Below are 18,535 nucleotides of genomic sequence, written 5' to 3' on the forward strand. Positions count from 1 at the left end.
GTTGGTGTTGTACCATGAAACATTCCTCCCTCTCCTTCTACAGGAACACCATCTTGAAGGAAACCATTCCAAAACACATATTGGATTCTCGATAATCGAATGAAATTATGTAACATACTACAAGCAAATACAATTCTAATTTGCTTGTGAAGTGGGTATGGAGGCATCAACTTTAGTATTGGGAATCTTGCCTTAAGAACACCGAAGCAACTTTCTATGACATTCCTCAATGAAGAATGAATATAATTAAAGTACTCTTCGGCATTCTTGGGTCGACCACCTCTTCCTTGAAGGTCTCTTAAATGGTACCTCTCTAGTCGACATAGAAACAAAAATCCAGGCATATTTGTATAACCCGAGTCAACTATATAATATTTTCCTATATGATAGAACAAATGTATTAATGTATTGAATAAAAAACTCCGGTGAATTATTTGATAATTTTGCTAATTTTCTAGTGGTAGTGGGAACATATTGTCGGGGTTTTGAACCGTCTCAAAGAAAACTCTTGAACCATGTGCAGCACTCTCCCATCCTACCTCAACAAAAGTGACAAGCATATCAAACAAACATGCACACATCACATTCTGGGTGGTTGTTGATTTTCTTCCCCTAAATGGAACTTGATCACTAGATGGAACACAAGCATGAACATGGATTCCATCTATTGCACTTACACAATTTTGCAGATGAAAAAAATAATCTAGTTTGGTGATGGATTTTTTAATAAATAATAAATAATTAAAAAAATTATCTCGCATATAGTATGAGATACCTCGAACCATGGATAATATTTTCGATTGTTGAGTATCTTAGGTGGTACAGTAGTTAGATCATCGAGTTGTACAATTTCCTTGCCAAATTCACAAACTGCCTTCAATGCAGAATTAAAGTGTTGTGAAATGGTTTCCCTAGAGTGTTGAAAGCGGTTTGCAGTATCTCTATTTGATTTGTTGTGTCTTATGATCTTTAAAAGAATTCCAACCTGTTCATCAATTGATACATGTCTACTATCTTTCACTAACCCTCGCTGTCTCAATGCACCTACTAGGCTAACAAATGCTTCTAGGGTCATTCTAAACATTTCCAAACACCTATTACCTTCATTGCATATGACATTTTTCAACCACTCTTACTTGTTCAAAATGTCATTGTGGTAAGATGTCTTTGAGAGATACATTTCTTCCTTCTCAAATTCCTTCGCAATGAGGACATTTGTCATCATTTGCTGCTCTTCATCATCTACAACAGCAGCCAAAATTGCTTGCAACACTATCCTCTTGGTCGGATTATCAACCATTGTAAATCTGATACAACATTTACATATAAACATAAGGCATTATGTTTGGTTAATTGCAAATCTACACGTCATAAATTAAGGACCAAATGTGCTACCCTATCCATTAAACCATCCAAACAATAATTAATAAGCAATTCACAAAACTATATAATACCATATGAATTGTATCTACTGAAACCATTATTCAATCCTACACATATGAAGTAGTTTAAGAAGTCATAACAATTCTAAACAATTGTTCTCCTAAAACATAAAAAAAAAAGGTTCGTGGATGAAAACATAACATTCAAGAGTCTAACGATTAAGGATACCGAACACCCAATTCTTCCTAAGATTAATGGGCATGTTCATGAACCACTCTCTTGCATCTGACTTCTCAAACACTTCATAAAGTTTTAGGTAGTCATTATGATCCAGCCCATCAATAGAATTCAATTATGCTAAAACATTGCTCATAGAGACATGATTCTCCGATTTTTTATTCATTCCATTAATTGCTTCCACCAACTTCTCAAATCTCTTATTTGCTGATACATTTTGTTCAGAAATTGCATCAGAAAATTCAGATGGCCTCTTCCTATGAGCATTTTGCTTGGTGGTTGTAATAGAAATTTGATCACTATCAATATTGGCTGAATCAACAATGCCAGGTGATGGTTGTTGAACTTCTTCAAGGTGTGGATCATTGGAGACATGCCCGTCATCCCGGGGTGGAGATTCTATTCCACGTGCTAGAGATGTAGAGAACCTTCCTGTAGCTGTGGTACCCCCAAATAGAATTTCAAGGCTATTATACTCTAGGCAACCCATACTACAAAACCTTTTCGCCTTGGGGTTAGCCTAAAAAAATAAGGGGACAACAATCAATATATACATTTACATACATATAAAGTCCCAAATAAAGATAATCTCTAAATAAATTCAAAGTTCAGAAAATACCAACAAATAATTCTCTCATGTCTCTAGGGAGGCTACAACCATCTGCTTCTCCTCGTCCCAGCCAAATCCCGTTTGTCCGAACCTTAATTTCTTAAACTCCTTATACCTACTTTTTAGATCTTGTATTTTGTTACTAAAGGATTTAGTGTTGAACTTCAACCCAACTTGTGCAAAAAAACTTTGTTGAACATCCTTCCAACCATTTGGTTTAGACACCCAGAAACCATTCCCTCACTTTGTACTTGAAGTACTAGTAAATCTATGAAAATATTTTATTGTGCAAGAGTCCAATTTGCATTAATAATGGGTGCATCATCAAATGTTGTGGTATTGACTACACTATTTGCCATTTATATAATAATCAGATCATTAGTTACTATCGAAGTGCTAGAATCATTTTAAATTTTGTGTTGAATAAGTAAATAACACAAGTATGAAATTACTTACAGTGATAGGAGTCACCTGTGGTAGATGAACCCAAAAAATATGCAAATGGCTGTAATATAAAGTTGCACAAAAAAAGAAAACAAAGTTTGATAGTTTCAGCAAACTTGCTAGTACAACCCCCAAGCAACCAAGTTCACCACCTTAGAAAGATACATTAAAAAAATAGGAGGTATATGTAAACATGTCTTTTTACATCAGATCTACAACATGAAGTTTATGATGAAACAAAGCAATTTAATAGTGGAGAATTATATGATATATGTAAACAAGTGGAGAAGCATATGATATATTGTAAACAGGTGGAGAAGCATATGATATGTGTAAGCTGGTCTTTCATAACTCTATGTGGATTGCATTATTGATTAGAACTATTCATTGGAACACTCCCTTAATTAGCTTCAGGTTTTATTTTTTTTGCTGCAATGCAAATAAATAAAATAAAGCAAAAACTGAAACAAAAATAAATAAGAATTTACACCGAAATCAGCATTGGTGTCTACTATGTCAAGCCTCATTAAAAACTATTCTTAATGAATTTTATTGATAATACATAATATCCAAATTAATTTTGATGGATAATATTTCATTCAAATTCAAATATTATTGCTATCAGAAATTCAAATCTATATATATTTGATCTGGATCCAAACCATTTACAGCCTTGAATAACAATGAAAGCTTTAGAGAGATGTACAACTCTGTCTGGTTTGGGTCTGAGACCAATTTGATTAAGTAGCATGCTTTTTAGGCCCTACTTGAATTAGATTGGATGAGTGTGTACTTCTAGAGGGTCGGTGTATGCATGCTTTTTTCAGATACTTATGTCTCACATGTTCAAATGCCAATCTTTAGAGCTTGGAACCAACTAGCAATAGAAATGATTCTGATGGAGCGAAATCTGTTTCACCCAATCTTTATAGATTGGAACCCAGTAGCCAAAATTTGTTTCACCCAATCTTTATAGATTGGAACCAACCATATCAATAAATAGAAATGATTCTGATGCACCTAGATCAATAAATTGAGCTTCCACACTGCGCCTTTGCATAAAAAATTATTGATTGCTTTACTTCGACATTAGAGAAAAAGTATGGATCTCGAAGCATCATAACCCAAAGAAATTAAAAAGAAAAAGAAAAATCAGTATACATCTGGCAAAACTTGTTAGGGATACAGTAAGTGAGCAGGGAATCCATATTGGGGATAGCATAAAAGCACATTAGGAAACAATTAGGTGATAACTGTTATTCACTCCATTACATAGGTCAAAGATATTTCACAAGCCCTAGTGAATGTGACATGATGCATGAAATCTAGGGCTTATGGACAAGGATAGCTCTCCACCCAAAATGAATTATTGGCCAGGCAAGGCAGTCCAGTTTCCAATCACAACTAGTAGTCAGTCAACAAGATTAAATCACATTAATTCAATTACAGTGGAACTGCGTTTCTCTTTGTTGGTTTGAACTAATGTGTGGTAGATCATAGATATATAGATGCATTGGATATTTTTTTTTTTATCTATCTATAATCAAAATTCAAAATGATTGTACTCTGAGACAAAGGTACTGAGAATCAAATGCTAAAGCTCAATATGATCCTACACAGCTAAAGCTTTGCATAGCAGCATGGTAAACTATAAGTGTTAAAAGATTGATAACGAGTGTAAACTAGAAAACAGAGAGGTGAGAGGTGGGTCTTTTCACCAACTCTAATCACACAAATCACAAACATCGATCTCAGACCGCCCTAATATTATTTACAGGAGGTGGACCTCATGGCCTACACATGGATATATAATGTCTAGAGCAGATATTTAGGTTGAGGATGGTGTGACGTCCATGGGAGCTACATTACAGGGGGTTGGGACATTCCACTGAGAGTTAATGGTAAGACAGGACAGAGAAGAAGAGGCCGAGCTAGCAATTAACTCTCAGTAAAGAGTAAAAGGTTTAGAAGGAAGGTGTCCCATTGTGTCTCATTCGCTCAGATCAAGTTGTACTGAGGGGGACAAGGCAGAGAACAATGGCCAGAAGTGGCAAAACAATATCGACTTTCTTCATTGGAAAAGCTTCTACTTTTCAAAGAGTCTAGGTAGACACTAGACAGCACTGAGAATGATCAAAATTTGTTGAAAATCAGGGAGCCGCAGTGAAAATTAAAGAGAAACAGTTTTGGTGAAAATTAGGGAGGATAGTAGGGAGACGGTTTTGGTAGGATTGGAAGCCGTAGGTTGGCTTAAGGGGTTCCAAACGAAGAAGGGTTTATACTATAACAACAAACAATAGGAGACGAAGAAGAAATTCTAGACAAAGAAGGGAAATGGGGGTTGTACCTGTCTTGTTAGTAAGTTTTCAAACCTCCGATCGTTGTAAGTTACCCTGATGGTATACCTGCAAAAAGGAGAGAAAGATTAGCCCGCATGAAGAAGAAAAAGAGCAAAAAGACACTTCAAGAAGAAGAAGAGAATATAATGCAGGTCGACAATGGCGGAGTTGAGAGATAGGGCTTGAAACATCTGAGAGTTTTTATTTAAGGATTGGTATTTTGTCACAAGTAGACCTGTTCATCGGCCGGGTGCCCCCACGGGCCGGCTCGGCCCCCGGACCGGCTTGAACATGGTTATAGGCTTGCAGGCTTAAACTCGGGCCAAAAAGCCCGTATTGCAATAAATTCGAGTCGGGCTCGGGTTTTGTCAAAATAGCCCTGCCCGACCTAAACCTAGACCTAACAAACACTAATCGAATAGCCCCATCTTTTTATTATCTCTTTGCCTCTTTGCCTCTTCTTTTTCTAGCCGAACCCTTTTTCTCTAACCTCCACATCCTCCACACTCCACAATGAGGCGGCGAACGTTCACCGACGCAATAACTCAGGTAGCGACAGTGTGTTTTCTCTCTCTATCTCTCTCTCTCTTTGATGCGAAGTTGCGAATTGATGAGGGATCTCTGTCAAAGTGTGATAGTGAGTTCTCTCTCTCTCTCTCTCTCTCTCTCTCTCTCCCCCCAGATGTGAAGTTGCAAACTGATGAGGGATCTCTGTCAAAGTGAGACGGTGAGTTCTCTCTCTCTCTCTCTCTCTCTCTGCGAAATTTATTAGGTCGGGCTTCGGGCTTCGGGCTTTTTATCAGGCTCGGGCTCGAACCTAGCATATTTTCATTAATAGGGACTAAAAGCCCGGCCCGGCCCAAACAGGTCTAGTCATAAGCGCGTGCGTTGTGGCACACGTTCGAAGAAGACAGAAGATTGCGGAAGCTTCATGAAGCTTCCTGAAAAAACCCAAATTCAGGCTTTTCTTGTCTTTTGTGAGCTGTCTTTTTACCAATAGATCTATCATTTACCAAATGGGAAAAGCCTGAATATTGAGCTTCCCGGCTTTTCAACAGCCAAAAGCCCACACGAATAGACTTGCCAAATGCGGCCTTGGTATTCAAAAAAAAAAAAACATTATAACAACATTTTCCTATTAAAAAAAAATACATTATAACAACATTTTCCATCCGAAAGCTAATGGAAGAGAGGTACTTTCACTTTTTTTTACAAAACTATAGAGGAGGTTATTGTTAGGGTAAAAAATAAGGAAGGTTTATTAGATTGTCGGAAACCCTGGGGAAGTTTTTATAATGTTTTTTTAAAGTTCATAAGTAAACCTGAGGGAAGATCTTAATATTTGACTGAAACTCCAAAGGAGGTAATCTATGAAAAAGAAGAAAAAAAAAATCCAAAGGAGGTATATTTAGTTTACCATAGAAATAATTAACTTGGGAATTCCCGCCCCACTTCACCTAAGCTCATTTTTTTTTTCATTAATGAAGCTCAAATTAATTTTTATAAAGTGACCTATCTTACCCCACATCTTACAAGTTACAACACACTGAACAATCCTTGGTTCAGCTGTGACCCACATGTCAATTATGCATTGTGCTTCATATTTTCTTTTTCCTAAATTCATGGGTTTAAGTAAGGGTGTCAACAGAGTTAATTTGAAGAGAAACAGATAATGTTCAAATTTGAATTATCAAATATGAAAAGAGCACCCAAATTCAAATTTGATTGAACAATCAAATATTCAAATTCAGCCAATTAATTCGAATCTTCAAACCCAATTCATGATCATCACCTCATATTGCAATTTGTTTAGCTGAGATTGATTTCTGTTGGAAGCAGTTTGCTCCTCCTTTTTGGCATCTCATATCTTTTGCGCTGTTCAAAGAGGTTTCATGGGCTGTTTGTTTCAATTCCCAGTGCTCTAGTTTGTTGTTCATCAGCAAGTTTAATCATCTCTCTCCATTGTTATAATTTTCACTTGCTGTTAATTTGTATATTTTATAGATTTGTAATCTGAGAATTTATGGATGAAGTTTTTGAATTCTTGGCTTCAAAAGAAATCATCATCGAAGCCTTAGATATCTAAATTCAATCCAATCAGATATCATTCTTTTTTTTTTTTCATTTGACAACACAATCACCAATGGGGACTGCAGTACTATTAAAGGGTCCGTCAGAGACAACAGAAAAATCCCAAGAAAAAAACTTGGTGATGAGAGATCTTCAATTTGTAATGAGTTCAAAGGGAGACGATTATTTACCAATGTTTCAATGCTGCCATGATTTCTCGTTACAATTTCCTACATGTGTAGCGCATGCATAAGCCTAAAAGAAGAATATATATAGAAATGTCAGAGACTCACAGTAGTGGAGATATCTGTGCTGTTCAGGAAGTGGAATGAACCAATAACTTTCATCCAGAGACCAGGGCCACGCTATCGATCGTTGCAGGAGGTGGAATGAACTGATGATAACTTCCATTTAGCGCCCACCTTGTCGTCGATACAAAGTCAAAAAGAAGAGTTAGGCCATTGCATGGTCCTCCCTAGGTAGCTCCTTTTTATCACCTTCACCCATCAGTCCATCTCCTTTTTTCTTGTCTTTTCTCCTTGTGCTTAGTCCTCGATCCCACAGTACTCTCTAATTAAACCCCCTTAATTTGTTCATATATCTTCTCTGCCAGAGTCAGACTACTGCATCATCAATATTCATCACACAATTCACATATATACTTGGGTTTCTAGCATTCCGCTGGATTATTCTCGTTTATTGATTGGTAACGTTTCTCTGGCATTTGGGGTTGCATGAAAACCATGAGTACTGATCCAAAATTTGCACCAGACAGCTCAGACCCACCTCTGCTAGACCAGTACACAGTATTGTTACACCGCTCAGCTGGACAAGTTTACACAACTCGGGGCGACGGTAGGCAGCATGGAGTGGTGGAGGAATGTGGACTACTCCCGGTAATAGATCTTGGTGGTCTGTGGAGCAACGACGGAGGGAAGCGGCAGGCTTGTGCAGCGGCAATCGTGAGGGCGTCGTCGGAGTGGGGCTTCTTCCAGGTGGTGAACCATAACATAAGACCCCAGCTTCTGGGTGAGATGAGGAGAGAGCAAGTCAAGGTGTTTGAGACACCTTTCCAGAGAAAAGCTAGTGCTCATGGTGGATTTCTCAATGATTCATACAGGTGGGGAAATTCTACTGCGACTCGTCCCAATCAATTATCTTGGTCTGAGGCTTTCCATATTCCTCTCACCAAGGTATCAGATGAGGCTTTTTATCAAGACCTTACCTCTCTATCTCTAAGGTATTATTATGCGTTGGTTCACTAACTTGACATTTTGAGTTTAATTGTTGGTTTTGAAGAATATATATATATGCCCTAGGGCTGATTCCATTACTAAATATTTAAATTACAAACCTTCATCCTATAGGTTTTTATTCTTTCACACGCCCTTTTCGGCTTGGAGTGTGGGTACACAATCATATATAGCTTATGTTGAAATTTAATAATTATAATGAAAATTGCAAGAGATGGAACATTGAACCATCTAGTCAAAAAAGCTCTGATACCATGTTAAAAAACCCTCCAACGTAAAAAAAAATTAAACAGTTAGCTGAGGTCTAATGCCAAACATGCATTTACTTTCCATTCTTATTCTATTGTTTATTAGACCTTTGAAGTTTGAAAATATTACTTTTCAGACGCCAAAAGTGTTTAAAAGTGTATTTGAATTTGGGTTTAAAATGAATTTTTAGATCTAAAGTAATAAGACCCATGCTGGGTGTTGGACGTGCTCATACCCATTTCAAACTTAGCCGAAAGTACATAATACCCTTAATTAAAGATAAGCATGTGTTTCTCCCTCCCATTGTTCATCTTCTCCACTTGATGCAACAGAAACTCAGTGGCGGCAAGTGACACTCTCTCTTCTTTTCTCTTTTTCTTCTTCTTCCTTTATGGTCCCGTGGATTTTGTCCTCTATTTTTCGTTTTCGATTGCCACTACAGCTCACAACAATGGCAATCTCTTTCTCTTTCTGAATGTCAAGACTCGAGTATATGAGAACGACTGCAAATCACTTTAACCACAAAAGATGAGAACCAAGAGGTTGGAAAAGCACCAATCGTCAAACCAACTGCAAATCACTTTAACCATAGAAGATGAGAACGAAGAGGTTGGAAAAAGCCCAACCGTCGAACTGACTACAAATCACTCTAATTGGACGGTTGAGGTGCCGCCAGCCGATGCAAACGCCGAGCTGTCTTCTCCTTGTCGGAACTCAATACCCATTAACAGTGGCAGGATTGTTATCAAGAGGAATCGACTGAAAGATCATCGAGGCCGGTTACATATTTTATTTTTTATTAATTATTAACTATTTTATTATTTTTTTATTCAAATTTACTCATATTTTTCAATATTATTTGATTTTAATAAATTATTTTTATTTTTTATAATTTTTATATTCTAATGGTAAAATAGTAAAATCAGGAAATTTAAGACACTGAAGATTTAACCCAACACAAACAAGATTATCTATTCAGAACCTCTAAAAAATAAAAAATCATCTATATCTCCTTTCAGATTTCAAACATAAATAATATATCTTTTTTAATTTTTCAAATTTCATATTTCAGATTTATCGAATGTCGTTAGCTTAGATTTAGCAGAGAATCAAGTTGTAAATTAACGCTAGCTAGCCGGTGATGCAGGGAAGTGATGAGGAAATTGGCTACAGCCATGTCGGAAGTTGCCCGGTTGCTGGCAGGTGTTTTAGCAGAGAATCTGGGTCATCCAGGAGCTCTTTTCGACGAATATTGCAACGAGAACACATGTTTTCTTCGATTGAATCACTACCCACGATGCCCAATCTCATCATCAGATATTCATGGCTTAGTACCTCATACAGACAGCGACTTTCTAACTATACTTTATCAAGATCAAATTGGTGGGTTACAACTAATGAAGGATTCCAGATGGGTCTCTGTACAACCCAATCAAGATGCACTGGTCGTCAATATAGGTGATCTTTTTCAGGTATATATATGCTTATCCTGAGGATATTATTTGACCTGATTCATATTTACTTTTAAAATCCGATATATATAATTGAATAAACTAATTGTCTTTTCAAATCATTAATGGTGAATTAATCACTTATCTTTCAAATTAAAGAAAAACTATTTCAGAAGTGAGTGAGTGGGTCTATTATTCAAAGGGATGAATGAAAGGGGACACCCACTTAAATAATTATTACTTAGATTCAAATACAAGTGGGCATTTATAGGCAGACTCAGGAAACCTCCCTTAGGGGGGGGGGGGGGGGGGGGGGGGCGGCCAGCCACTATATTGAAATTTCCAAGACTTTGGTGGCCGGCCCCTACCTTATGCAATTATTTATTTTTTGTGGTGGCAGGGGTGGGGAGGGTGGTTGAGCTCTTTTCCTCCACCCCACACCAGTTGTTTAACTTTTGAAAATTTATTGTAAAAATGCTTTTTAACTTTTGAAGGATATTGTAAAAATGCTTTGTAACTTTTAAGAAAAGGTGCAACATTGACTCATTGCCTTTTCTTTCATTCTTTGGAATTTTATATACTATACAGAAGGTATAGTGCTGAATTGGTGGAATTTAAGAGGCACAAAGAAGAAATATATAGGTAGTGGTTAACAAAATTAACATTTAGGTTCACTTTGTTTGTAATACAAATGTTGAATCAGGGTAGCGGTTCGCGTTTGTAAGCGTTTATTTGACATGTAAAAAAGTAAAGATTATTAGATCAAAGATGTATTTTTTTAATATTTTTTTGTATTCTAAAAAGAGATCTTTACTGTACTTATTTTTTGGATACAATTTTGTATTCTTTTGATAATCAATTTTTTAACCAAAGTTAAGATAATTGGAGCATTTAATGATGAGACCCACACTAAATGCAGCCTTAATGTCAAAAGGAAACTATATCTACTATATAAAGGAAAAGGAAAGCATCACCAATATTCCACTCACCTCAATGCTCACATGGACCTCCCTCTCTTCTCATTTTTTTGTACATGTGATTATTTATTTTTAAATTTAATTTATTAAAATATAAAAAGCCACAATAAAAATGCTCTCAGTTCTTAAATTTCTCTATAGTAAAATCCTTCATTACTCTCTTTAATAAGATCAATCTTAACACTCTCTCTCTCTCTCTCTCTCTCTCTCTCTCTCTCTCTCTCTCAACCCCTTTTAACTCTTAAACTAGGTGCATTACATTAGGTCGGGTTAAGAGCCAACTCAAGACCAACCCTAATTAAATATGGACCTTGGCTTGGACCCAAATTTCTCAACCTAAAGCTAACCAAATTTCTATTATGCATTGCATGGATTTACTTGCCTGTTGCTAGTTCTAAGTAAACAACAACATCATGCATTACAAACTATATATACAAGGTTGGACATGCCTTTTTCTTGAGTCCCACCTTGTTTATTAGGCCAAGAAAATAAAGAATTGCATAAGCTCATTGTTCAGTAGCATTCCTGGGCAAAATTACATCACAAACTTATGAGGACAATGAACTATTATACTAATAAAGTTGTGATATTTGGTGTACCATTACATGTAGAGGGGCCTTTTACAGCTTAATTACACTAAATCATGGCTATCCATTACAAAGGTAACATAACATAAGGATAGAATTTCAGAATTTAAGGAGATTAGAAATGGCAAATGTTACAAATAATAGCATTTAAGGTGCTATTTAATTGAAGGGGAAATTTACAATACAAATCCATGAGAACTAATTATGATACTAATAACAACATAATTGCTATTAAATTGAATGGGCAAAACTGTCCTTAGAAAACTACTAGAATACAACTAATTGCCTGCTTTCTGTGCCAAGTAATTGAAAATTCCTTTATGCTGTGTTTGGCTGCTGTTCAATTTTATTCGCACTAGTACAAATGCATGGGAGTGCAAATGAAGAAAATGCTACTTTTAGTTTAAATTTGTGCTGTGTTTTACTTTATTCCGTTTCATGTCTTAATTTACTTTATTTATACTGCAATCAAACAAAATAAGTTAAAATTTGAAACAAAGATAGGTCAAAAGCTACACTCAAATCATTTGCACTGTCATAGTTTTGCATCATTATAAATTTATTTGCATTACAACCAAATACAGCCTTAGGTTCAGTTTAGAAAGAATACAAATACAAATATATAGAGTGCAAAACCTTGTCTTTTATATGTATTTACACTGTATTTGTATTAGTGTCAAATTTGAAAGATTGATTCATTGATTAATACCAAATGCAGGCATGGAGCAACAACATATACAAGAGCGTAGAGCACAAGGTTATGAGTAATAAAAAGGTGGATAGGTACTCAATAGCCTACTTTCTGTGCCCATCCTTTGACTCTCTGATTGAAAGTTTCAAGGAGCCCTCCGTTTACAGGAAATTTACATTTGATGAATACAGGAGACAAGTTCAGGAAGATGTGAAGAAAACTGGCCACAAAGTTGGCCTTCCAAGGTTTCTCCTTTAGCTTAAACATATTAACACCGTTAAACTCAGATATTATTATTGGTTGATACCAAAGTTTAAAGTATCGACATATATTGGCCTGTATCGGCTGATACGTATTATTTTGAAATCTCTCTAATATGTCCCTATAGTGGATGTATTAGGGTCTGATCGGTTCAGGGGGTAGAGGAGTTCTAAACTGGCCTTCTAGAATTGGCGGTTTAAAAAAAAAAAAAAAAAAGGCATCAATTCGCCCAATACACCCTTACCAGCGTATGGATGTATCAATATTTTGAACTTTAGTTGATACATGAAGGTTGATATTTGAGAGCTCTAATCTAATCTTGATCGATGGAAATATTGGATACATGCTAACTTTCATATTAAATGGTGACAAGTAGCTAGAAGCTGAGTTGAGAATAAAACTTTATTAATAAGCAGCAGAGAGCAATGCAATGAAAATCCTAGTTCCTGTTGAGTCATGCATGGTTGTACTTCTATTTACTATTGTATTAACAAACTCAAAGCAAACAGTAAAATGATTCTATAAATTTCCTAGATTAAACAACATCTTTTTTTATATAAATATGAATTTATGGATTTGATAAATTATTCATTTCATTAACATTTATAAAATCTTAATTTTAAATATATATTTTTATTTATTTAAATTACACGTGCACAATAAATTAAATAAAAGTTATTTTATTTCATTTCGAGTTGGTAAGATGGTCTAATGGTGTAGAGCTGAGCATATTTCAGATTTGGGTGACCTATGTTTAAGTCTCACTAATTGCAACATTTGATTTTTTAACAAGGAGAAAAATGCATAGCGCGTGTTAATGTACCATAATTAATGGCTAGCAGTGGCATAATTAAATAGGAATGGGGCAGGTTTGGAGTGGGGGTCATATTTCCCGTTTCTGCCCCTGATTCTGAAATTAACCCCATCCCTGTTGTGAATAAAATTTGTCCTCCATTCCCGATTTCAGACGGGATGGGTTCCCCACAGAGACTCGAATCCCCAAATTTTTTTAGATAATAGTTTTTTTTTGAAAAAAATTTACTTAAAATAAATAAAAAGTTTAAATTATAAACAATATTTTAAATATGTTTTGATATATATAATCGGAGTCAGGGTGGGACGGGGACTTCAATCCCCATCCCCATTCCCCGACCCCATAGGGTTGGGCCATCGGAGATGGGGAAAATTGCCATCCCTATAATTAATGGCGGGTCTAAATGTCTCTAAGTAGTCTTTCGATTTCTGTATCGCCCAAACCCTAATAAAATCATAAACTAATAAAAATAAATTGCTTTATCAATTAAAAAAAGAAGAATGATATAGTGTATCATTGCCTACCTTATTATTATGAACTCAATATACAAATATTATAAAGCTTTTTATAGAAATGGTTTGGTTTTTAGCAAGGCAAGCATCAAATGTGCCTAATCACCTAAGCATAACACATTGAAAACTATGAAAGGTGCTAACCGGCTGATTGGTAAGTCTCCTGTTGGTTGTAGTAGAGACTTGGGATTAAAAAAGATAGCATTGATGACAACTATATTGTAATTGGACAATTTATCATATTTATATATTTCTATGAATTTTAAGAATAACACTAAATATCATGATACATAGTTTTCAAGGCACCAAGGTGAGATTAGGATTTTCTATATATCATATTAGGCAATGTTGCCTAATCGCCTAGGCGATGGATTTTTTTAAGTAAAAACATGTATCCTATGGTAGTTTCCTATGTTCCATAATCATATTTCCTTAATAAAGATCCATAATTTTCATAAAAAAAAGTATAAACTTCATGTTAAAGTATAGAAAATCAACACATTCCAACATATTCATGAGAAGAAAAAGAAGAAAGAAAAGAAAATTAAAAAAATATAGGGGCTGAACCCCTATTTCTGTTATAGGAAAAGAAGAAGAAGAAGAAGAAGAAGAAGAAGAAGAAATTAGTATAGAAACACACAAAATTAGTAAAGAAAAATAAGAAAATGTGTTGATTGGACAACATTTTATGTTCTTCCTTGCTTATTGGTTCAGGTTTTGAAGTATTTGAGGGTTCAATTCAGCATTTAGCAATGTTTGTGTTGATTAAACCCTAAAAAATAAGAAAATAATGAAAAAAATTAGTATATAAACACATGAAATGAATATTTTAATTTAAAACTATCTATTTTATAATTATAACCTCAAAAAATAAAAAATGTAAAAGCTTTTTATTTTATGACAATTAATGGAAGAACATGTATTATGTATTCGTACAAATAATTATTAACTGTATTCCATGCATGGTATTTTGGATTTAACTTTTATGATTTACATCAAACCCAATGCAAGTATTAGATTCCAATTCCTCTGTGCAGATGCATAATATTACAAATGACCTAACTAATAGTGTCATATTTGACTTTGGTACTGCATATGTATCAACAAACCTCAAATACCGGTGTATCGTATAATACAATACAATATGTATCAATAATTTGAATCATATACAGAAGAATTCACTTGATCCAATTCCAATATGAAGACTACCATGGACTTTCTACTCTACCAATCATCTAAGAAAACACAAGAATCTAGAAATAGTTTAAGTTATAGTTCAAGAACTTTGTTATACTATTGATGAAAATAAAGTTAAAAGGATAATGTAAGAGCATGAATCAAAGTAAAACTAAGAATGCATATGAGATGGTAACAGTTATTTGACTAGAAATAGTAGACAAAAAACCGTTAATTAGCCTTACCTTACCTCTACCAGATGACAAATTGTATAAAGAAAAATGAATTTTGGAAGGAATAATAGAAACATGTAATGGAATTGGTTTAGTTATAAGAGGGGTAATGTATAAACTTAGACCCAAACAAATTTTCCTTAGGTCTTTTCTTTTAGCAATTTTGTAATAAACATGGTGTTTGGAAGTGTAGGCATTTTTTGAGACCGATTTTCAAGAAAAATGCTCATGCGTTCAAGACCTGTTTTTTTACAAAAAAAATGCTTGTGCCACGTAGGCAGTGAGCAACACTATGCTGTTTGGGAAGGCAATTTTCATAACCATTTTTCATGTATGTGCTGACAGGTAAGCACCACATAGGATACACATCAGCCAACCATAGGGGGAAACGGTTCACTGATGCATGAAATGCATCGGTGGGGTCCTGATTTTCGAGGCATACCCGATTTTTTAATAATCGGCTAACCAAACAATGAGATACATGGGTGTTTGTTGAAACGCCTGTGGATCCGACGTGGCACCGTTTTTATGAAAAACGGCCATGGTTCCAAACATCCCCCAAATCCAAAGTGGGCCACCCATCCACTTGGGGTAAACTTTGGAGTCTCAAAAAAAGTTTATACAAGAGATCAACCAATCATGCAAGTCAAATGCCAGAGCTCTTCTTCCTCTTACTACATTATGGCTTCTTGTTGCTCCTATTCTCGTTACAAGTGGTATAAAATCTATACTCCCCAATACCTGAACCCTAGGTGGAAAGTTAAGATTCTCATTGATTGCCTAGCAGTGATTCTTTCCATGTAGAAGTGAGAGCAAAATAGTGGATTAAGACTCTTAGCCGTTTGGTTTGTATTCAGAAACAGAATTGAAATAGCCTATTCTCATAGTCTGTTTGGTTCAGACAGGAACTGGAATCGGAATTGATATAAGCTGGAATGGAATTTCATTCGCAAGGGAGAGGGAGGGAATGGGAATGGGGTTCCAATTTCACCCATTCCAATTTCTATTCTAGACCCCTATTCGCATGAACCAAATGGGCCCTTAATGTTTTGGACATAACCATATAATCCTCCTATTGTCATCATTCATGTGTAATTCCTTCACTCTTGGGTTCTGTACCTTTGCTTATCAAAGCATCCTAACTCAATGTTTAAGAAAAATACCTGGAAATGGAACCACTTTTTCCTTCAATGGTGGGTCAACGGTCAACTATTCTGATCAAAAGGGTCAACCCTTGATGTCATGGATCAAAACATCATCATCCAAGGCTTATCCCAATTATATAGGATTGGCTACAAGGTTCCTATTTCACCATTTCATTTTGTTCAATGCCATATACATTATTAAATTATGGGCATTTAAATCATTTTTCACTACTTCAACCCATGTTCTTATTTGGTCTACCCCTATCCCTTTTAGCCCCTTAAACTTTCTATAGTATAGACCACTTCTTACAAGTGCTATTCGAGGTTTTTTATGCACGAGACCAAACCATCTTAGTCTTCTTTCTCTCATTTTATTATCCATTAGAGCTATTTCTAAGTTCTTTCAAATGACTTTCTTTTTAGTCCTATCTTTTCTAGTTTTTCACTCATCCATCTGAACATATATAATTTTTCCATGCTCATATGTTGACATGTTTCTTGGTTGCCCAACACTCTGTTCATACAACATAATTGGCCTTACTATTATTATATAAAATTTTCCTTTTAATCTAAATGGTATTTATCTATCACATGAAAGCGTTGGTGTGCATCCTACTCTATTCTATGGGCAACATTTGATCTTCAATCCTAAATGTACTTTGATTTGCACTCTTGTTTTAGCCCTTATTTTAAAATACAAAAAATAAAATATGTAGTATTATATATTTATGATATTAAAGAAAAGAAGTGTGATAAAGAAAATTTATTATTTCTAATAATGATGGAAATGACTAAAACTATAAAAAAAGAGAAAAAGAGAATTAATGTCAATTTCTAACAATTGATTGTCACAGGATTCAACCATATAAGGTCACTGGATTGTTGGTCGAGTCAACAACATTTTTTTTATTCTCCTAAAATACGGGTCAAAGGATAAATGGACCTAAAAAAAGTGGCCAAGTGATAGAAATTAGAAATTTTACATTTTACATACCACCACCAGTCATAGATGGAAAGCTGAAAACGCAAAAAGTTGTGGAGTCATCTATTGTCATTCTTAGGTCAATAATAATAACCAAACACTACTTCTATCAGTCAGCAAAGGGTAGTCACTATATATCATCTTGTCAAGACAATCCACTTTATGTCACTGGTTTAGCATATATTAGACAGTCACACTGTTGTTACCTTTCAACAGACACACATGCATAGGACTGTCAATGGTCGGGTCTGATCGATGACAGGGTGTTCCAGTGATCATAGACCCAAAACTGTCCTGATTAATAATCAGGATACTCAGGCCTGACCCAATAGATCTGATTATACTACAGCTATAATTATGTATATAAATAATAAGTTAAAACGTGATTTTTAATAATATGACCTTAATAAGAATGATGGTAAGACAGTAAATTATTTATATGTTAATAAATCAAATGTTTTTAATTAAAATTATCTTATATATTATTTATCAAATTTATTATTTTAGACATAAAATACAAAAAAAAAATACAAAACAAAAGTAGGAGTCTTTTATATATTATTAAGAAAATAATCAATTTGCAACAAGCAAGAACCAGAACCGACCCAATTGTTAATTAGGACATAATCACAAAACTATGAACCGTTAATTGGTGTGGTTCAGTCAGTTGGGACCCATTGACAACCCTAAATATGAACCAATAAACAATGAGTGGAAAAATGTTCTAATCCATTACAGGCCAGAATAATCCCCATAGACCAAATCTGCGATTATGGCTTACAAAGCATAAGAAACAAGAGTTCCCAGACTTAAGAATTACTCACCTTAGATGATAACTCCACCAGAATTGTTTCTGAGATTATACATTTATACTCCACTCCAATGAAATGCATCCAATATAGACCATTGTCCTACACTTATCTTGTTCACCAGCCAATGCTGCAGCAACAAACCCTACTCACGTTTTGAAAGATATCAATATAGACCATTGTCTGCAGGAAAAATAAGGAGAAGAAAGGAGAAATGACGAGAGAATTGGGAGAACGCATATTCTTGTGGCGGTGCCTATTCCATTCCTTTAGGCTCCATTTAGTTTGTAGGAAGATTTGGGTGAGATGGGA

At 35.1% G+C, this 18,535-nt stretch overlaps 1 protein-coding gene and 2 long non-coding RNA genes across 3 annotated transcripts; 1 reads left to right on the forward strand and 2 right to left on the reverse strand.

The window, feature by feature from the left end:
- Positions 1-917: 917 nt before the first annotated feature.
- On the reverse strand, positions 918-5,220 carry LOC148864196 (uncharacterized). The gene is made up of 3 exons (XR_016109033.1): positions 5,022-5,220; positions 2,687-2,735; positions 918-1,307 (listed from the first exon to the last, which is right to left on the reverse strand). It is a non-coding gene; the product is annotated as an uncharacterized LOC148864196 (long non-coding RNA).
- LOC148864197 (uncharacterized) lies at positions 1,424-2,498 on the reverse strand. The gene is made up of 2 exons (XR_016109034.1): positions 2,240-2,498; positions 1,424-2,140 (listed from the first exon to the last, which is right to left on the reverse strand). It is a non-coding gene; the product is annotated as an uncharacterized LOC148864197 (long non-coding RNA).
- A 2,546-nt stretch (positions 5,221-7,766) lies between the features above and the next one.
- Positions 7,767-12,859, forward strand: LOC148864198 (gibberellin 2-beta-dioxygenase 6-like). Its single transcript, XM_088974702.1, has 3 exons — positions 7,767-8,323; positions 9,733-10,057; positions 12,319-12,859. The coding sequence occupies exons 1-3, from the start codon at positions 7,818-7,820 to the stop codon at positions 12,547-12,549; spliced, it is 1,062 nt and encodes a 353-aa protein (XP_088830828.1). The 5' UTR covers positions 7,767-7,817; the 3' UTR covers positions 12,550-12,859.
- The last annotated feature ends 5,676 nt before the right edge of the window (positions 12,860-18,535 follow it).

This window comes from Nelumbo lutea, chromosome 3 (genome assembly GCF_056320005.1).
Source record: "Nelumbo lutea isolate HS-2025 chromosome 3, American lotus-T2T, whole genome shotgun sequence".
Taxonomy (NCBI): Eukaryota; Viridiplantae; Streptophyta; class Magnoliopsida; order Proteales; family Nelumbonaceae; genus Nelumbo; species Nelumbo lutea.